Below are 21,358 nucleotides of genomic sequence, written 5' to 3' on the forward strand. Positions count from 1 at the left end.
TGGGCTCCTTTAGAGACTCTGCAACGGCATCCCACAAGTCTGTGTGAGGGAAAGAGCTGCTGGCCTCTGTCCACCAGTGTCCCTCTTCCCAGTGCGCTGGGAGACTGGGAGCTGGAGGGGAGGAACCCTTACGTCGCATGCGTGGTGGGCTGTGGGTACCCAGCAGCCCCCTGTCCTCCTGGGACAGCTGGGAGCCTGGCAGCTGGTGCCTGAGGCTCGTGGGATTCTCAGACCCCTGAGGACGGTGGTGTGGGTGAGGGAAAGTGGGAGGAAGCCCAGGGAAGGAGCCCAGGTGGGTCATAGCTCAGACAGGAGTGGACGGGGGCTGCAAGCCCAGCCTGGGGGGTGAGGTCCCTGGGTGGAGAGGCCTTGGCAGACCCCCTTTGGTCCTTGGTAAGGCAGGTCCAGGGCCTCTTCTGTAGGCTCAAGGAGTGTGTGGGCACTGGGGACTATGGGCCCCTTGACTGAGTAGGGCCAGGGTAGGCATCTTAGGTACGAGAAGCCTGGGTAACGGGTTGAGAGGGGTGAGCAGGGAAGGATTCAAAACTCCACATGACTTATGGCCAGTAGGCCATCTTACCCTTCTGTCCCCTGGGCCCTGGGGCTGCCCCTGGGGGAAAGCTCTTCCCAAGGCAAAGATCTGGGCGGGTGGATACCACAGACCCCACCAGTCTCCAAAGCCAGCTCAGGCTGAGGAGGGCCCAGGATGGGAAAGAACCTCAGAAACCTTTTAGCCACTTTCCAGCCAGGCCTTCTGACCCTCTGCTTCCCTGGCTGTGGCCAAGGCAGAGGTGTTGTTGGGGGGGGGCGGGGGGGGGCGGGGAAACCGGCTCATTCCCTGTCCCGAACAGAACTATTTGTAGAAAGCTCTAACCCCTGCCCTGAGGGACCGCTGCTCCGGGTCAGCAAAGTAGAAAAAAATACTCAATTAGTGTGCAAAAAAAAAAAAACCCAAAAAACAAAAAACCCAACAAAAGCTGGGCATAAATAAACATCGGGGCAGGGCTGGGGCAGGGCTGGCAGGGAGGTTGGAGGGCCTGGCGAGGCCCCCACTCAGGGGCTGAGGGAGCCCTGGAAGGCTCTGGCTTGGTGCACCCCCACCCAGCCGTCGGAGAAGCCTGGGTCCCGCCAGCCATGGCCCCCTTAGCACCGTGCGCAGCAGGAGGGCAGCGCTGCGGCTCAGACCCACTCCTGCAGGGAGCGCTTGCAGTAGAGTAGAACGCGCGGCGCGCCCTTCCGCTGCATCTGCACCAGCGCGTACGTGAGCCCCAGGACGCACAGCAGCAGCAGCATGGGCGGCACCAGCACCAGCACCATGTTCACCGTCCGCGTGACCTCCTCCATCTGTACCACCACGCGGCTGCCCCCGTCCGTGTCGATCCCATCCCCGAAGTCCCCCGCACCGCCGGCCTCGCCCCCCTCCTCCTCGCCCTCCTCGCTGTCCCCGCCCGCCCCAGGCTCTGCATCCCCGTCGGGGTTGAAGGGCGGACGAGCCACGTCGGGCCATCGGGGTCCCGGCTCCATGTGCTCTTGGCAGCCCATGAAGTCCCGCAGGATGGATTTGGGGTAGCCTGGCTCCATCCGCAGGCGCTCGTTGTCGAACTTCCAGTACTTGGTGCCCTTGTAGAAGTATGTGTAGGCTGCGGGGCGGGGAAGCAGGGATGAGCGATGTCAGGCTGCACCTCCACCACCAGCCCCAGACCCTCAAAGAAGACCAGGACATGCTGGAGGCACCCTGGCTTTAAAGTACCCTCCTTCTCACCTGCCAGCCTGAGCATTTTCAAATCTGCCCGCTCCCAGCATAGAGGAGCCAGGCGGGGGCTCAGAGAGGGGCAGGTTTGGGTCAAGGGCCCCACTCTGCTTCCCCTGCTTCCTGGCTGGACTGACATTGACCCAGGTGGTACATGGAAGGGTCCTGCAGCCCGCTGGGTCACCTGGGGTACATACAGTCAGGGGGCCCTGCCATACTGTCCCAGGACTGGCTTCATTCCATACCAGAGAGGCCAGTATCTTGCTCAAGGCCACACAGCCAGCCTGCAGCCTTGGGCTGGAACAGAGCCCAGCGCTGCCTTGGACAAGCTCTGCAGCCTTGGGCACTTTGCCCACATCCCATCAGCCCCAGGAAGGGTGAGTTCTGAATGAGGGGTGAGTCCATATTCTGCTGGACACAATGAGATCGGAGTGGCTGCAGAGTGATGCCATCATAACACAAATGCCACGTGCCTGGCCTAAGCACTGGCTTTCCGGCAGAGCCAGCAGGGTCTCCCCTGAGCCCAAGAACCTGGAACCGGGAAACCAAGACTAATGGTTTTTCTCTAGATCTCCAGAGACCCCACTGGAGAAATAAAAGCCGCAGTTCCCTCCCTGTTGCTCAGTTATAGTGACAGAGGTCAGGCTTCCTTCCAGGCGGGAAAGTGGGCATCCTGGGAGGACCCTAGCCTTCCATCGCCCTGAGCCAAGCTCACCCCCGCCACACACACTTCAAGCTCCCTGTGGGCTGCCCAGGCCTAGCTGGACTCTGTAGGGAGCAAGGCCATTCCGAGAGCCAGTTCTGGACACAGGCAGACCCCGGTTGGACTCGATTCTCCAACTCCCTTGCAGAGGGACTTGGGGCCCTTAGATTCTATGGATTAGTTTGACTGTGTAAAAAGGGTTTGGAGACAATGCAGGAAGGGTCAAGAGAGTCACGCTCTGGAAGCCCCCAGCCTGGGGCCTGCCACAGCAGTGTCCCCCATACCAGCCATTGCAATGCTGGTGAGTCCTGGGTGTGGAGAAGGGGGGATGGTGAGTGCTAGGCAGGCTGCAGGGGGTGGGCCCCGATACCTGCATCGTTGCTCAGGAAGGCCCCTTTGGGGGAAGTAGGGATCCCTTGCCAGACACTGATGGGCTTGGGGTAGCCGGGGTCTCCACGCTGCGTCTCCTCATTGAAGCGCCAGTACCTGGGACCAAAAGCACCAGGCTGTGGGTTCTTTCTGGGTGGGGGGGGGTTGGACTGGAGCCTTCTCCCTTTAGGGAAGGGGGTGCTCACCTGTCCTCCTGGAAGAAGAAGGTGTGACCTGTGGGTTCCCACCAGATGGCCGTGTCAATGCGGTCATAGGGGATGCCCAGGCCATAGCTGGTCAGTGGCTGAGGGTAGCCAGGCTCCAGGTTTGCTTCTCGGAAGAGCCAGTAGCGGTCACCTGAGGGAGGGGGAGGTGGGTGAGGACAGGAGGGGGGCTGGGGGGCATGCGTGGGGAGGGGACATGGGGCGTGCTATCCTGGGACCACAAATCCATTCACATCCACAGCCACACTCACCGCACACATATGACACACGCATGTACACACATATACCGCACAATCATACACATCCTTTTACACAGGATAGGCACTGACCCCTATACACACCCAAGGTAACACACAATGCAACTCACTTGTGTGTACATGCACTTGGAACTCATGGGCACCTGCGACATACTTACACATGTACAAGTCACTCATATTTGTGCACACACCTGTCACACTGTAAATGGCCTGTATTCCCGTGTGAACATCCATCCCACCCCCATAAACAGTTCTTGTACAGAGAGAGGAAGAGGGGGAGCCCTGTCTGGCCTCTCAGGGGCTTTTAGCGTGGGCTCAGGCTGGCAGGGGGGGCTGGGGACACAGCTCATTCATCAGGGTGTACTGCCCTGGAGGCCCTCCCCAGGGCAGCAGGCCCCAAAGGAAGGGCTGGCTGTAGGGAGCTCCATTGTCCCTGCCGGCAGACCCCAGAAATCCTGCCCTGGGCTCGGGGGATCTGTTCTTATGAGGAGGGGCTGCTGGAGGCAGAAGAGGCAAGGAAGGAGGGAACCGATGCGGAATCCCCATGCTGCAGAGGATGGGCAGCTCGCCTCAAGTCGGAGCAGCTTCTGGCCCCCAGGGCCTCAGGTATCTCCTGGTTTCCATCTACCTTCCCCCACCCCGCCCTTGGCCTTGATGCATCTCCCCCACAGTGGACAATAGGATGACAGGTGAAACGTAGCCCTTTGCTCTCCTCCTCCCTCGGGCCCATTGGGTTGGAGGCCAGGCCAGGGCAGGAAGGGTGCCCAGGGCTCCCACTACCGAAACCTACCTTTAAAGAAGACAAAACGTCCATCTTGGCGCTCATAGGCAGCACTGATGTCACTGGGCAGGCCACGCCAGAAGTGCCCGATGGGCATGGGATAGTTGTCCAAGACACGGTTGTGCCGAACCCGCCAGAACCAGCGGCCCTGGGGAGGGCGTGTGTGTGAGTGGGCAGAGCAAGCCTCATCCTGGGAGAGGCCTCTCCTTGATCCACCCCTTCCCAGTCAGGGAGATCTGGAGGGGTAGCTCAGAAGACCAGGGCAGCCCTGGCAAGGGATCCTTGGGTGGGGCACAGGCCCTTGCATGTCTGTGTCACCCTGGCCAAGCCCCTTGTCCCTCAGGCTGGTGTCTTCTTGGTCTAGGGTCTGATGGCTCCCCATAGGCTGCTCAGTGAAGGAGGGGTGGGGGTGTCTGGGCAGCCAAGTGAGGAAAGGCTCCTGGAATGGGATGTAGGGCTTGCCCTCCTGCTCTGAGATGGGGCCAAGGGGCTAGGGAGGCATGGACAGGGGCCAGACCTTGAACACGAACATCTCCCCGCGCAGCATGGCTACTGTGTCAAAGTCCCCGTCGCAGATGTTGGGGCCATACTGGTCAGGCCGTTCCGTGGCTCGGGGCTGGGCTGGGGGGCCTGGCTTTGGGGGCCGCTCCGGCTTCCCACCTGGGGGTGGTGGCTGGGGGGGTCTGGGGGGCCGATGATCTGGCCGGCCTGGTCGCCGGGGAGTCACAGTGGGCAGAGGCCGGGTGGGCTGTGGCTGGCCATCCGGGGTGCCTGCAGAGCAGGGTGGGGGAAATGGGAAGTCAGCAGGTAGCCCCAGAACCCAGCCTGAATGCCAGGTTCTCCTACTTAGAACCAGGGGACCCTGGGGTCCCCAGCCCAGAGGGACATTTGCCTTGGTGGTAGGCTTAGTCAGGTGCAAGTCCCCGTCTCTTCACAGAAGACTCCTCCCTTACACCAGCCATCACACTCAGGACCTCTATCCTCCTCCATACAGCCCCCTCCTCGACCTCCCCACACTGGACATGGGTCACTGTGTCCCTGAGGCTGCCCGAGTCCATGTTCCCTTGCGGACATTCCCCTCAGGGCACTAGCCTGCTTCAGTGGACCAGGAAGTAGGGGACACATGCAGAGGCAAGAACATGGCTCTGTGACCTCTGCCAAGGGCCCATCTCTTTGCCAGTTTGCCGGGATGTCTGTAAAGGAGTGTCTGTCACCTCCCCAGCAGGGCCAACACTGCCAGCCCTAAAAAGGGGCTCAGTGGGGCACTGAGCATAGGCTCTGACCCACAGAACTGGTCCTCAGGAGACCTTACCACTGGAGACCTTCTCGGGTGAGGCCTGGGTGGAGGGGGTGTCACCTGCCTCAAGCCACTGGGCAGTGAAAAGCCAACAACACTGCCTGGAGAACCTGGGACAGGCTGGGATTGGGAGCAAACGGGGAAGAATGGGGTCTGGGACTGCAGGGGCATGCCCAGTCTAATAAGAATACCATTGACCCTGAAGAGGAAAGAGGGGTCAATGAGGGGCTTTGGGGATCTCAGCCTGGAGTCACCATGAGGGCCCAGGGCCTGGAGCTACCCAGCCCTGGGTGTGATTTCGCCCCATCAGTTACTCACTGAGTGATGTGGACAAGTCACTAATGCTCTCTGGGCCTGCTTCCTCATCTACAAAACAGGATTACTGGTGGTACCTATGCCTTGTCGGGCGGGGAGTCAAAAACTGGTGTGCAGAGCCCCCGGGCCATACCCATGCTGCCCACTCACCGTAGAGCTGCTGGATGCCCCGGAGGTCGTCCTCGGGCAGCTGGAAGCTGTCGGTGTCCATCCACTGGTAGAAGGGCGCCATGATGGCACTGGGGTTGCTAGAGTGCTCCAACCCTAGGGCATGGCCCAGCTCATGCACTGCCACCAGGAAGAGGCTGTTCCCTGTAGTGGGGACAGGCAGCACAGTCAGCTCTGTGGCTATCAGAGAGCTGGCCCTTCTCCCAATTTAGGAGAGGCTGAGCTGCTCTGACTGCTGGGGCTCAAGCTTCCCCACCTGGGAAATGGGTACAATGATCCCTTTGCTTCCCTACCATCCCTTAGAGATCACGGGACAACTGACTGAGATGGAGGGTCAGTGCTCCAGAGAACTGAAGTTCTCCCCTCCCAACCCTGTAGCTGCTAAACAGGCTCAGAGGGCAATGCCCAGTGCCACCTCTGCCTCCCCTGCCCTGCCCTGGCCAGGTGTCCTCACCATGCAGGTCAGTGCTGGAGAAGGTCCAGGGCTCATCTGCATCGAAATGGGTATCTCCGCCCAGACCAGGGCCAGGGAAATAGGCGTGGGCCAGAAAGCCCCCTGTGCCGTCAAATGGTGAGCTGTCGCCGTGGAAACCGGAGGCAAAGAGTACCATGATGTCAGCCTCCTTCTGCCGCCGCAGCCGGATGTCCTCATAGGGCACCTCCTGGAAGACCAGAGGCGTGGCCTGCTCCCACACACGGAAGGCCCTTCTCACTGCCTCCAGTGAGTGGTACCATCCCAGCTTCTCGGTGTAGTTCTGGATGCTGCAGGTGGGCCAGGAAACAAGGGAGTGAACTCAGGGCCTACTGGATTCCACTGTCCACTGTTAGCACCCACTGGATGGGGGTGAAGATACACGGTCCCAAGAGACATGCCTAAGTTCTCAGCTGGTTTACCAACAGTGCCTGTCAATATCAACCATTAGTTTACTCTGATGTGAATCTGGAAAAGAGAACTAATACGTCAAACCCGGGAGTTCATGAGATATCATTAAGTAAGGTTGTATAGTGTCCAATTCGCTTAAATAAAACCATGAAGCAAATAAGAGAACAGGTGCTCTGTAGCTAAGAGAAAGAACTAGACAGTTTGGAGACAAATGGCTGAGGTTTAGAAAACACGGGCCAAGCGGTTCTGATTATTGGACTGCAGGCTCAGGCTGTCCTGAGTTCAAGGCCGGGCTCTGACATGACCTACATGACCTTGGGCAGGTCACTTCGTCTTTCTGTATTTCAGTTCTGCATCTGTAAAATGGGAAAAGGAGAGTCGTGCTCTTATCCTGGGGAGCTGGGAGGATGAGAAAGCGAGCGGCCCCTGAGTCTGCACGTGATAAAGGCAGGAGGAGGCCTGGTATCACCCACATAAATCAGATTAAGCTTCTGTGTGCTGGACAGATCTCCATTAAAAGCTGGTTGGGCCATGACGTCACTCTGGGGGCCTGGGGGAGATAGAGCTGTGAATGGTGTTGTGGCTGGACTGAAACACGAAGAGGAGTCCTTGGGGACTGCTCCGTGGCTTAGAGCTCAGAGGGGGCTTCTCGCCAAAGAAGGGTGCGCAGATCAGGGTTTTTGTAGGGGACTTGCTGCTGCCCACTTGGCAGATGCCAGATTCCAACACCTTGCCACCCCCCCCACCCCTTAGATGCCTGAAGCCCCATGTGCCAGGCACCGCAGAGGCCCCCAGCTCTGCAGCCAGCCCCCCGCTGCTGGCGGGTTGGGGTGGGGATCCGGGAGGGAAGGAGGACGGAGCGGAAGCCGCTCCAAGGGTCCTGACCTTCACTGGGGGGAAGACTGCCTAGGAAGTGCGGCTGATCTTGTCAGCGTGGGAGCAGGTCGGATGGTCTATGCTGGGCACCCTGGGGTGGGCTTCTGGGAAAGGAAGCCTTCCAGACAAGCGCACTATGAAGCCCGAGGCCTCAGCCAGCATGGGGAGAGGAGCGAGCAGTCTCCGGCCGGTGTTGTGGGAGGGCTGAGCCTCGGTGCCTACCTGAAGGTCAGGTGGTGGTTGTTCCACTTCCTCCCCGTGAGGGCATAGCGCTTCCGCCGCCGTCGCAGGTTGGCTTTCACGCGCACCCCAAACTGGTCTGGCACCCCACAGCGGGGTCTCTTCATCCACCTGCGTCACGGATACGGAGGGGTAAGCCCGAAGCCTTCCTCCCTGTGCCTGTCTGTGTGGGCTCTGCGTCTTCCAGGCAGTCCGCCTTCTTCTACCACCCTTTTGCCTTTGGCCTCCAGCTGCCTCTGTACGGGGGTGGGGGGTGGGGGTGGGGAGGACAATCTCTGCACTTCAGTTTCCTCATCAGAAAAGCAGGCAGGTTGACCTCAGACGGGAAGACCGAGTGCCCAGAGGGGACTCCACCAAGGTGATCCCCTTCTCACTGGTATCACCCAGGAATGGGAGAGTTACCCCCGAGGCCCCGTGTCCGTGATACATTATGCTCGGTGCATGCTCAAGAATGTGACTTTGGGTCCTGTCACCTTTGTCAGGTTCAGCGCAGAGCCGAGGCCTAGCGAGGATGCCCCAGCCAGGGCCCCCGTGCTCCTCCCCATCCCCGTGCCTGTGGCAGGCATCACTAATCCCGTGCTCCTTGCTGCCCAGCCCGAGTCACCTCAGCTTTCTGGACACAGAGCTTCAGGCAGGCTTGCCCAGGCAATCAGAACGAGCAGGGAAAACCAGACCAATCGCCATTTCTTATCTAGGCCACTCGGTTCTGGAAACTCCACCTGCCAAACCCCTGTCAGAGCAGGCCAGGAGGAGGGCCCGGCGGAGGCACTCACGCCTGGGTTTCTTCGTCGAGCACGCCCGTGACGGGAATCCCATAGAAGCGCTGCATCTCAGCCAGGGCCGAGGCCAGCATCTGGGCGGAGCGCATGGTGGACATGTGACGGCTCGGCTGGGGCAGGTAGCCGTAGAGCCTCAGCCAGTTCTGCAAAGAAGAGGCCACCCCTGGGTCAGCATGTCTAGCGTTGCTACCTCTAAACACAGCCTGCATCCCACGTCCGCCCACCGTGGCCGCCACCCCCTCCTGCTGCAGGGACCGTGTGAGCCTCTGGACTGCTCTCTCCATTCCCACTTCCTACAGTCTGTTCTCACGCAAGAGCAGAACAAAAGGCCTTTACAGTCAGGTCTGGTCAATCTTCCGCTTCTGCTTAGAATCCTTCAAAGACTTTCCAGCTCAGAGGAAAAGCCAGTTCTTACGAGAGCTGCCAGGCCCTCCTTACCTGCCCCTGCCTCAGCCCTCAACCCTCAGCCCTCACTCCTCCCACCCGCCCCCAGATGGTCACACTGCTGCCTCAGGGCCTTTGCACGCGCTGTTCTTGCTGCCCAAACGCTCTCTCTCAGACATCTGTATGGCTCCCACCCTATTTTCCTCAGTCTCTGCTTTCACCTCACTTTGTTGAAGGGGTAGTCTCTGACAGCACAATGTTAAAAAAAGACCCCCCCCATCTGCGTGCCCTGGATCCCCTCTTGTCCTTCCCTGTACTTGTCGTCTAACACATTATATATTCCACTTCCGGTGTTTGTCTGTCTTCCCCTGTTAGGATGGAAACCGCGTCCATGAGGACAGTCCACAGTAGCTGTCCTTATCATTGTACCGGCTGCTCCAGGGCAGCCGCCTACTACTCCTGGTAGACCACTGGGGACCCTGAGGAGTTCAGAACCTCTTGAAGTCGCACCAAGTAGGAAAACTGGCCCCTTGGTGCTGCTCCCCTGGAGATCGTAAGCCCCAGAAGAAGAGCAGATGGATTCAGGCAGCCCACCCGGGCCCAGCAGGGTGAGACAGGAGACCCGAAGTTCAGTCCCTGCTTTGCCACAAACACTTTGTTTTCACCAGGACTGAGTTTTCTCAGGTAGCAACGGGGCAGCCCTGGGAAAAGCAGCTGGCACACAACAGGGGTGCCCATCCCCTTCCACAGCCTTCTAGAATGTCTTTTCCTCCATCTATCCATCTGTCCATCCATCCACCCACCCCCACCTCCTGCCATGTGTTTCTGTGGCGCCCTCTCTGTGCCAGACACCGCCAGTTGGAGGTTGTGGAGGACCTCGAGAGTGTGTGCAGACCTCCAGGGGCTTCCAGGCTCCCGGGGAGACCAGGTGTTCCCACAGAGGGAGGGATTCACGCCTGCAAGTCTGTGAGCAGACATGCCCATCACAGTCACAACTGGAGGATGGGATCCCCGAGGAGCCAAGCTGAACTGTGCTAAGAATTCATCCTGGCCGTGAGAACATGGTGACCACCACGCGAGGCTGCTGGTGAACACAGAGGCCAGGGACTGCTGTGGGCTTTGGCCCCATGGAAATGTCCTTCATACCTTTCCTGGCCCGCCCTGGGTCTCTGGAGGCCGCCAGGGTGAGGGCACCTGCGGCCTGCTCTCTGTGAGGCTCTGGAAGGTTAAGGCTGCACATCGAAGTCCCAGAAGGGAGGATGATGGCCAGATATGGTGGTTGCCATGGACCAACAGCCCTGTGTCAGCTGGCCAGGGCCACGCCCATGTCTGTCTGCCACCAGCATCAAATCTAACTCAAGGACTTGCTCCCTCAGTGCCACCTGCCATCCCCCCGACATGACTGGGTGGTCCCCACAGCCGGCTCAGTGGTGCGTAGGTGGCGGCGCTGGATGGAGCGGCTGCTGAGCCAAAGAGGGTGGCATGGACAGATGCCCAGCCCCAGCTTCCAGGCCTCCCAGGCCCTAGGAAATGGCCACTGAACAAGGAGGCAGGGACACGGAGCTTGGAAATAACCATCAGCTCCAGTGACAGAGTGGGGGACAGATTCTGGCCCAGACACCTCTGAGGTGTGGCTGTATGCCTCCTGTGCTTTAGGCTGTCATCAGACTAAATTTTTTTTTTTTTTAAGACCGCCACGTTTTTATTTATTTCCAGGTGCATAAAGAGGCTACAAGTTAGTGCTGTTAAAAAAAAAAAAAAATCAAACTCATCAAGTAAGTGCTGCATTTAATGAAAACCGCATCAGATAGAAGAGGAGGCAGGAGCTGACCGCAGAGCCCCGGGCATTCAGGGGGGAGTGTCTGTCCTGGAGCCGCTCCACCGCCCTGGGACAGTGAGGAGCTGGAGGCGCCTGTAGGGCTCAGCTGGCTGGCTGACCCCAGGCGCGGGCCTCCAAGAAGCACTGGGGAGGAGGAACTTGCAGAGGTAAAAATCCCACTTCCAGGGTGGGCCTGACCAGGACCTGCCTCATCACCCAGATTTCTGGGAGGGTTCGCTGGGGGTCCACACTCCTGCGTGGCAGGGTGCCGGGTAGGGAAAGGGGCTCAGTAAGTGTATTATTAATGATGGAGGCCTGTCGGGTTGTCCCTGGAACAGCAGCGTTTTGCCTCTCCCAAGAATTGAAGGGCCTGAGTGCCAGGCAGCCTCAGGTAAGGACAGAGCAGCAGTGGGAAGCAGGCGTGCTGGGGGCACACACCCCCCCCAGTGACCCTCCTCCCCTCTCTGGCCAAGGTCTCCTTCCCTGTTCTTCCCAAGCACAGGAAACCTCTCCTGAGGCTCTAAGTGTATGGAAGGGGCAGGGTGGGAAGCCCACTGCCCGTAATGGGCAGTTTCCCCAAGACGCTGGGGCAGACCCGGAAGGCCAGGCGGTGATGCCAGGCCAGCTCTGGCAATGAGAAGAGGAGGGGGGAGAGGCGGAGCCGCCTGCTGAGGGAGGAGGGCACCCGTACATTGCCTATTTGCATAAGGTAAAAATATCTCAGGGAGCGCAATCACGGGCCACCAAGGGGCTGATTAGTGGTGTCTGCAGTGACAGGGGGAGGGCAGGCAGGGGAGGCTCAGACTGGGGCCCTGGGGAGAGGAAGGGAGGGGAGCTGGGCCCGTCTGCAGTGAAGAGCTCCAGAGCCCAGCCCAGCAGATGGGGCCCTTCACTCCTGGGGGCAGCTCAGGGGCCGACAGGAAGGTCCCATGGGTGCCTGTGGACCCTCCTCCCCACAGACAACTACCCTTGGGGTCTCAGGGAGGCCAAGAACTTCTATCTCATAATCAGCCCACCCTTGAGTCCTCAGTCTCCTGGTGACCAATGCCCTTGGCCCATGACCAGGATGAGAAGCCAGGCCGGGGAGCAATGGCACGTGACAGCAGGGGGCAGATACGTGGCCTGGGCCCCCGAGCAGCCGATTCCCAGAGAATGGGGCACAAAAGCTGCTGGAGCCTGCCTGACTCTGGCAAACTTGTGCTCAGGGCTGATTGCCAAGTGCCCATCAGTCTGCACCACTGGTAGGACTGTGCGGGCTCTTCCCATCCCTGGGAGGGTTTTTCTCTCTACCCTCCTGCCAGAACCAAGGCTGACAAACCTAGGAGGTGAGGACGTGGAGGGAAAAGAGCACGGGATTGGGGTGCACAGGCTTGTGACAGGGGCTGCCTGAACCCCTGAAGCCCCAGCTTGCTGATGTGCTCTGCTGCCACAGACCAAAAGGGAGTCGTGATTCCCAAAGTCTCGAACTTGGGGAGGGACTGTGTTCAAGCCCCTGCTGTTCTTACTGGTGACTGTAAACTCTGTCCTTTACAAAAGTAGCCTCCTTTTCTTCCTCGTTACCCAGTCTCATAGGTGGGTAAACTGTGGCACAGCCCAGTCAGGAAGCAGCAAAGTAGGGGGAGCTGCTCTATGAGAGCCACTGTTCGTGGGAGGCAGGGAAGGTTCTGAAGAGATCTCCAGGGACCATCCAGAGAGACCCCACCTACCCCGGTTCTTCTAGCCATTTCTTTCCTGGGCTGCCATCCCATAAGTACGTACAGATGTGGGGTCCCTGGTGGCTCAGTAGGTTAAGTGGCTGCCTTTAGCTCAGGTCATGATCTCAGGGGCTCCTTGTTCAGTGGGGAGTCTGTTTCCTCCCTCTTCCCCTCCCCCCCATGCTTTCTCTCTCTCAAATAATAAAATCTTAAAAAAAAAATTTAAAAAGTATGTAGGGGTACCCGGGTGGCTCAGTGGGTTAAAGCCTCTGTCTTCAGCTCAGGTCATGATCCCAGGGTCCTGGGATGGAGCCCTGAATTGGGCTCCCTACTTAGCAGGGAGCCTGCTTCCCTCCCCACCTCTGCCTACTTGTGATCTATCAAATAAATAAATAAAATCTTAAAAAAAAAAAAAAGAAAAAAAAGGTATGTAGAGCTGCTTCAGGTGAGTGGTTAGCCCCGGTAAGGAAAAGTGGGGCCGTCAGGAGTCTGAGGGCAGATTCCTGGCCCCCTTGCCCCGAGGAGAGGCCATAAGTATAGCGGCATGAGAACCTGCAGTTGACTCTAGTCATCCCATTCAGTGCTCACAAGGACCCCATTCCCACTGTACAGCTAATGAGGTTCAGAGAGGGCGAGTGGCCCACCCAGGGTCACACAGCTGTCTGGCTAGAACTGGAGCCCACAAGCAGTATTAGTGGCCCGGGCTGCTTGTGAAGCCGCACAAGCCTCTGGCACAGCACAGCACTGGGGGAGGGTAGCTAACCCTCCCCACACTCCACCTCTCCAGCTGGGTCTGGGCGTGGGGCCATGTCAGCAGGGCTGCCCCCCAGAACTGCTGAGACAATGCCAGGGCAGGCCTATGGGGAGGGTATGTCTGAGAAGGAGCCGCGGATCAATATTGTGCATTAAGTGGGGGTGGGGGGAGGGGGAGCGGCCCGCCGCCGCCGCCACAGCCAGCTCCCCCTCTCCCTGGGCCTCAGATTGCCTGGCCCTGCCCACGGCCTTATCAGACCCTGAGCGATAAGCAGGATCTCCGGGAGGTTCTGCTGCTGTCATCCCAGCTCCCTCTGCAGTCCAAGCAGACCCTGCCAGCCTGGCATAAATGGCATCTTGTCAGGGCTGCCGGTGATGGACCGAACCTCCGGTGGTGTGAGCTCCTCATCGTGCTGATTCCCCTTATTCCGTATCCAGGTCTGTGGGCTCCTGGGAGCAGGCCAAGGCCTCGCCTGGCTCTGCACTCCCTGGCAGGCACAGAGCCAGCTCGCAGAGAGATTTGTGGTCCTGGGCCACCACGGTCCCTTCAGACGCCAGTCATGCACCCTGGGTGCCCCCCATCTCCGGGGAAGCTGAGCCCAGAGCCCATGCACCAGCTAGATTACCTAACCCAGCCCTAGACTCGTCCAGCCTCAGTCTGGAGAAGACATCAGGGCCTTCGAATCCAGCTCCCTCGCTGAAGTTTCTATGGACCACGGTGGGGCCCAGGACCCTTCCAAGCTGCACCCCGGCAGAGATGGGGTGCCCACTGCCCCCAACGTAGCCCATTCTGCCTTTGGGCATCAGTGACTATTGGAAAGCTGCTCCTCAGGCTGAGCGGAAATCTGCCTCCTGGGGACACCCACCCCTGGGTCCTGACTGCTTGTCCATGTAACAGGCCTTTGAGCACTGGAAGGGGCTGATTAAACCTGAGTTCCTTCCTTGCAAAGAGGAGTCAATATTATCACTCCCTTCCCGCCACGCAGGGATGATAGCACAGACGACACAGACGCAAGGCCAGTGAGGAGAGGGGGCACTAAGCCAGGCCCCCTGTCCTTGGTGGATCCTTTACCTTTTGGAGGCAGCATGGTCCATATTTTAGCAGTTCCAGAAGAACACACTTGCTTATTTGGGGCTCAAGCTGCCCTCCCCCACTACCTGAAAGATGCAGCTGGGGAAGGGGCTATGGGTGCGGGATGCCCAGCCAGGGGAACAGAAAGGAGGTGGTTGCCTGAATTCTTGGGTTTCTTTACCCTGCCCCCTCCCAGCTAGCTCCTGCAGTCCTTAACCTGGAGAGAAGAACCAATGGGTCCTTTGGTCCTTCTGTCCTTCGGCCAGTGGGTGGGGTGAACGTGTCTTGTTTGCTAGTGGTTTCCGGGGCTGGCTGAGAGCCAGGCCTTGGGGCCTCCAAGAGCCAAGTCAATCTGACAGCTGGACAGACAGATGAAGACCTGGGGGTCAGAAACTCTACTGTAGGTGTTACTGGTGTCCATAGGGCTGCTTGTGGGGCAAAGCCTGGGTGGCTGGATAGGCGGGGAGATGGCCAAGGGCAGCTCTGGCCCCACCTCTACAACCTCCTTCCCACTTGGCTCCAGCCCCGTGGGGTCCCCCCAGGATGGCCCCTTGCAGCCTTTGCCCAGCACACAACAGCAGATGCCACCTGTGCTCACTGTCACTGTTTGGCCACCATTTTGCAAGTGTTTCCTGTGTACCCAGTGCCATGCTCCTAAATGCTCCACGTGAAGCTGGGCTCTCACCCCAGCCCCCAGGGTGGCCACCAGTCCTGGGAGGACAAGGTAGTTCTCAGGGCTAAGGGCCAGCCCTGGAAAACTGCTCCACACCTGGCCTCCTGGTGCGGGCAGTTTGACCATCAGGGCAGTAGGATGGGAAGCATCTCCACAGGCTGGGTGACAGCTGGCCCCCAGGTCTTCATCTGTCTGTCCAGCTGTCAGATTGACTTGTCTCTTTGAGTTTGAGTTTGCTCATTTCCTGCTGTTCCCACGAGGGGCATGGGATCTGGTAAGAGGCATCCTTCTTTGTCTCTCTGATCCAAGCCCAGCTTGTATGCCTGTGCTCTTCTTGCTGGGGATACAACAATCTGGGCTACCTCCCCAAAGGGCCCAGTCCACAGCCCCTGCTCTCCAGGCACCCCCTGGAACCAGTCCTTATGGGGAGCAGCCTCATGGGAGCCCTGACTCAGGGGATCCTCCGGTTAGAAGACACCTGTGGGTGCCGCAGGCTCAGACAATTTTACCGCCTGCGTGGCCCCAGGTCCTCACACACATCATAGGGTGTGGACTGCCTACTTCTTGCTGTGCCCTCACACGGTAGAAGGGGCAAGGGAGCTTTCTCGGGCAGCTTTTTATAAGGGCACTAATCTCCTTCAAGAGGGCTCCATCCTCATGACCCAATCGCCTCTCAAAGGCCTCCCTCCTAATACCATCGCTTCGCGAGTCATGTTTCAACCTATACACTTGTGGGAGTATACCAACATTCAGTCTAGAGCACCAACTATAAACCGAACACAGCAGCCCCCACAGCTGGCCTCAGGCAGAAGCCAAAATCCCAGCTGGGAAGAGGGGATGATGGCAGGGAGCATCTGGTCAAGGCACAAAGGGGCCAGAACCAAGTGCTGGCCAGGGCGCGTCTCTCCCAGGGTTGCAGTGTTGCCATTTGAGTTGGCCTCAGAGAGGACAGGCTGTGAGTGCTGGGGTTCTGGAGAAGGTCTCCTGTGGGGGAATCTGGCTGTGTTTCTAGGCTGTTTCTTCTGCTCCTTGGGCTGGGACAAAGGAAGGCATTTTTGTCCAGGGGTCAGAATAAGCAGGTCAGACAGATATGCTGTTCAGACAAGCATGGGCTGGACTGTTCTCTGCACAGAGGCAGCAGACCAACTGGACCCTAGGGCGGCCCCAGCACTGGGACCCAGCAGAGGACTGAGGGTGAAGGGCAGGGCCCAGTGGGACACCAGGTTCCTGGCCATGCCAATCAGCCCAGTTTTCTCAGGGTTTTGAAAGAGACTGTGGAAAGGAGTGGTCTGTGAGTAGTTAAGAGAAGACACTGAGAAGTGGAGACAGGAGGGAGAAGACGAAACTTCTGCAGGTTCCTGATGACAGGGCCTTCACATGAACCCCTTTTATTTGAGGGGGGACACAGGGAACCTCTGCACCTTCTCCACATCTAAGAAAGGGTACTAAAAGGAAAGCACCCATGGGGACCCCCAGGGGCCAGCATGAAGTGTGAGCAGAGACTGGAACACAGGAAGCCTGGGGCTTCGGCTTGCCAGTCAGATCTGAAGGTCAAAATCAGAATTCGGGTTGGCCTGCACCCCTCTTTTTGCTCATTTTGCTCAGCCACCACCTAGGGGCAAGGAAGATGTGCAGGAGTCTCAACCTCGGCACACCTGGATGTGCCCACATTTAGCGGTGGTGGTACCACACCTGTGAACTCTGGCAGCTGAGTCATCTCCACGGGGCAGGGCTGAGAGCCTCGAGTTGTGCCTAAAAGGGGCGGGGGGGGGGGGGAGACCAGAGACTCTCTGGTGAACACAAAAGGCACATAAGCAGGCTAGGTGCTGCAGCCAGAAACAGAAACTCCTGGACCGGGAGCCGAGGGTGGGGGCTGGGCTCTGAGGGCCGGGAGACCAGGAGCTGTCGCTGGCACCTCAGTCCGGCAGGGCGTGGGTCTGATATCCCGGGGGGCCAGTGGGGCAGGGCAGAGTAGCTCAGTGGCAGCTCCCCCAAGGAAGATAGCCATCTCCAGGCTGGGGCGTGGCAGGTGGCAGGTGGCAGCCAGCTCCTAGCACACGCCGGGTTTCCTGATTCCTTAGTCTGGTGAAACTGCTGCGGTTTCTGTCTTGGGAGTCAGAGAGAGAAGGGAGAGGAGCTGGCCTGGGTTCAGTTGTCAGGCTGCTCAGAGAAGGTGCCAGCCATGGCCTGACCTAAAGTCTGGAGCTATGGGGATTCTGGGGTAAGGGCCAGCCCCAGAAGTCTCTGATGCTGGTCCTCAGCTAGCATGGGCCTGGGGACAGTTCTCCCATGGCCTCCTGGCAAATGGGCTGGTTGCTGAAGCGGTTTGACTTTTTAGGCCCAAATCTGGACAGACTCGACAGACTTCAAAGAACAGCCTGTACTCCAAAGCCAAGTGTATTTGCTGGTACAGCCCATCTGTCTCTACCTTGGCTTCCAACATCAAACATCAAGGGTCCTTCTACCATCCAGAGTCTCTTCCAGCAATGCCCCAACCCTGGTTTGCCCCCAGGAGACAGCCTACAGGCCAGTCACAGATTTGTAGCCAGAGCCACCACAGGCTTAGGGCTCTGGTCTGTGAGTACTCAGGGCTAACAGTGCAGGCCCGGGGCTATGGGAACTCCTGCAGCTGGGAGAGGAGGGGGGTGATGGAGGAGCAGAAACAAAGGAAAGAGTAAAGCCCTTCCAGCCACAGGCCCCAGCACCACAGCTCCTAGCCATCCAGGATGCCAATTCACAGGCATGGCCACCCAGTTCCTGTGAAGAGATGCCATTCTTTCTTTTTTTAATGATTTTACTTATTTGCGAGAGAATGAGAGAGACAGAGAACATGAGAGGAAGAAACGGACTCCCTGCTCAGCAAGGAGCCTGATGAGGACTCCATCCTGGGACTCCAGATCATCACCTGAGCCGAAAGCTGTCGCTTAACCGAGTCACCTAGGTACCCCCAGAGATGCCATTCTGAAATAAACTGTAAACTCCTCAAGGGTGGTCTCTGACTTGGAATCCTTGGGTCCTCCACTCCAGAGTAGCTGGTGAGCCTAATAAGCACTCTCTACCAGTACCTGGATGGGAGCCCCACCAGCAGGAACTCCCTATAAGCCCCTGCCTGACCGCCTGTGTGAAATGAGGGGTGGGGGGGGCGGTGGGCGCTCCGAGCTGAACAGGGCATGGGCTGGGCTCCCCGCAGCTTTCCCTGGTCAGGCCAGGGAGGGAGGGCAAAGCAGGTGGGGAACTGGCTGGGAGGTGTAACTTGAGCCGGGAGGAATTCCCTGCCCTTCCTCCATGCTTTTATTAAAGTAGGGCGGGGAAGGGCAGGCTTCCATCGGAAAAATCTCCCAGGCTGCCGGGGGAGGTGGGGAAGCCGCCAGGGGGCTGGGAGGGAGCACCCGCCCGCTGCAAATAGAAGGCGCTCAGGCCCACAGCCCGGGCTGTGGGAGGCTCCAGGCTGGCCCAAGGGCACCGAGGCCAGAGCCTACCCCGGTCAGCAAGAGGCGCTTCTCCTCCCACCTGCTCACTCCTGCCTAGTGCACCCCTCTCCTATTTCCCGGCAGGGAGTCGGGTCTTAGAACTCTGGACAGCAGGGACCCAGCTTTTGCTGGGGCGAGGGAGCTGGTATCCTCACTGTCCGTGCCCCGGAGGACGGCGCTGGGTGACCCTGTGGAGCCGACGTGTGATGGTGGGGATTCTGGCTGGACTCCACTCTATGCCCAGGAGGCCGCGCCTGGTCACTCGCGGGACCGATCCGGAGACGGGGCTCGGGAGGGACGTCAGGCGGGCTCCAGATAAAAGCACGTTCGGAGTCTTCCCTCTCCAACCCAGGCCGCGGCGTAGGGGCTCTAGTGGAAGGAAGCGCCGAGGGGAGACAGGGTCTCTCTTGGACCCACCTGGCCGTGGGGCGGCTTCCACGCAAGAGCCCAAGGAAGTCGCCCAAGCGCCTCCGCAAGCCCGAGACTACTGTCTCGGAGGTTCGCACCCCTTCCCCCCTCCCGGCCCGCCACACTCGCGGCTCGCTGTCACCCAGACCAGAGGCTACTGAGGCAGGAGCGCTGCCCGCTCCGCCCGTGGGCCCCCAGGGCCGCCCCCTCCCCACTCGCAGGGAACGTCACGGCGCGCCCGCAGGACTCTCGAGGAATCAGTCGCTCGGGGTGAGGGAAGGAGGGGAGCGAGGGCTGGGGGCAGCAGAAGCGACTCCCGGGACCCGGGCTGGGGCGGATCAGTGCCCGGGGCAGGGCCGTAGGCGTAGAGGGGGTGCGAGTCCTACACTCTCCAGGATTTGGGATGAGGTGCGCTGCAGCGGGCGAGCTGGGGAGGGGCAGCTAGCTTGGCCCCATTCTTCCCCGCCCCCCTTCTCTCGGACCCCGGCTCGTCTCCGCGCCCTCCACCCCTAGCCCCAGGCCGCGGGCGTGGCTCCCTCCCGCAAGCCCCAAAGCCCCCAGCCCGCCGCGGAGGGGCCGGGCGGGGGTCCTTACCTCGGCGTTGACTTCTGCGTCCTCCGCCGCCGCGCCGCGGCCCAGGAAGCCCAGAAGCACCAGGAGCAGCGGCAGCAATCGCGGCCGCGCCGCCGCCTCCCGGCCGCCGAGGACACTGACCGCCCAGCCCCGCCGTCCGGGCGCGCTCCGGTCGCTGCCCATGCTCTCGGCGTCTCGCCTGGCCCGGCGCGCTGCGCGCAGGGCTCGCCCGCTGGCCGGCGCCGGGGCCCCGCACGCGGTTCGGAAACTTGCGACGCTCCCTGGCTCCCCGCCCGGCGGGCGCGCGGCAGACCTCTCGGTCCTTGTCCCCTCCGGAGACGCTTAGGTCCCCTCAGCAAATTCCCACGCCCGAGGAGAAGCCGGCAGGGCAGGTCCGGGCGCGAGGGGCCGGCCCGCGGGGGAGGTGGCCGGCCGGAGCCGCCCGCCGCGGGGTCCCGCAGCCTCGGCGCCCGGGGCCCGGCTCCCGAAAGCTAGCGCAACTCCTGAGCCTTTGTCTGGCTCAGCGCTCCGGCCGCCCGGTCCCGCGGCGCCCCCTGCGCGCCCAGCTCCCTCTGTCCATTCCCGGGGCCGGGTGCTGCCCAGAGCACGCGCCTCCCGCCCGGGGACTCTACTCGCCCCGCGCCCACCCGGGCCCGGGTCCCCGCGCAGTCCCGGGAGGAGGCTCAGGGAGCCGGTCGGAGCAAGTGAGCGAGCCAGGGAGCCGGCGCCCGACGTCCCCGGCGAGTTCGGCGCAGCTCTGGGCGCTCCCAGCCCTCCTCCTCGCGCGCTGCTCTTAAAGGGCCAGTGCTCACTCCGTGCGCGGGCCCGAGCGGGGGCCGGGGGCGGTACCTCGGCGGGAGGGCTACTTGGTAGCAGGTGCCGGCGGTGGAGTCCGACCAGGCGGCCCTCTACTCTTTCCAGAAGGAGTGAATCCTTCCCAGCCCGCCCCTGTCACTCCCCCGGCCTTTGGGGAAAAGGGGTTGGGCCCCCCCCCCCCCGCCCCGCTTCCTAGCAACCCCCTAGAGAGAGGGAGGGAGCAAGGAGGAAGAAAGACTCTTCATTCTCCCACCTGGCGGGTGTGTAGGGATACTAAGGCAACGGAGGGCAGTAAGGGGGGTGGGGCGAGGGCAGAGGGACCCAAGTGTCCTGTCGGGAAAAAAGCATAAAAATCTAGCGGCTTGTTGGCCCCTGGGCCTTTTCAAAAGCCTCAGGATGCCACTGGTCGTTGAGTGACCCTCCTCGGTTGCGTTTGCAAGAGCACAGGTTTCACAGGGAGGCCGTTGCACTTTTCGCCTCTTACCTGCTGCCTCCATGTCTTTATGTGGAATGTGGGGCAAAGGGCTGCTGAGGGTTGGGTATGCTTCTGCTGTCTCCACACTTTAGCTGTCCAAGCAGAGCATACTGCTTCATGCAAGTAAAACACGGCAGTTCCACAAGGTGATGGGGCCAGTGGGCAAAACTTCCATGGAGCTGAGCTGAAAGCGCTAGGTTTAATCCTACTCGGGAGCAGGCTATCTGTGTGGATGCAGAGGGCCTGGGGTGGGGAGAGGCCTCCGTCCAAAGTCCACAGAGACTGTGAATCCAGACCAAGGGCAGTTCTGGCCGCACAGACTGGCCCCAGGGTCATGAGGTGAATACTCCAGGGGTAGGGCAGGAGGGTGGAGACCTTCCCTCTCCTCTGCTACTTCCCAGTACTGGGAATGGGAATTTTCCCTACCTGAGGGTGAGTTTCTCTAGAGTAAGCCCTGGGGTGGCCCAGCCTGCCTCACCTCCCGGAAATGGGCAGAGAGGCGCTGAGCTTGGAAATGGCCTGTTGAGAGACCTGGCAGGTAAGGAAAAAGAGCACTGTGAAAGAAAACAGAAGTTAAAC

General features: G+C 60.0%; 1 protein-coding gene across 1 annotated transcript; it reads right to left on the bottom strand.

Annotated features, from left to right (window-relative positions):
- Positions 1–948: 948 nt before the first annotated feature.
- On the bottom strand, positions 949–19,671 carry MMP15 (matrix metallopeptidase 15). Its single transcript, XM_032854346.1, has 10 exons — positions 19,510–19,671; positions 8,637–8,785; positions 7,846–7,974; positions 6,319–6,626; positions 5,847–6,008; positions 4,602–4,855; positions 4,094–4,232; positions 3,029–3,179; positions 2,824–2,939; positions 949–1,640 (listed from the first exon to the last, which is right to left on the bottom strand). The coding sequence occupies exons 1-10, from the start codon at positions 19,669–19,671 to the stop codon at positions 1,180–1,182; spliced, it is 2,031 nt and encodes a 676-aa protein (XP_032710237.1). The 3' UTR covers positions 949–1,179.
- Positions 19,672–21,358: the final 1,687 nt, after the last annotated feature.

The sequence above is a fragment of the Lontra canadensis genome, unplaced genomic scaffold (assembly GCF_010015895.1).
Source record: "Lontra canadensis isolate GAN:19392208 unplaced genomic scaffold, GSC_riverotter_1.0 scaffold8, whole genome shotgun sequence".
NCBI classification, from domain to species: Eukaryota; Metazoa; Chordata; class Mammalia; order Carnivora; family Mustelidae; genus Lontra; species Lontra canadensis.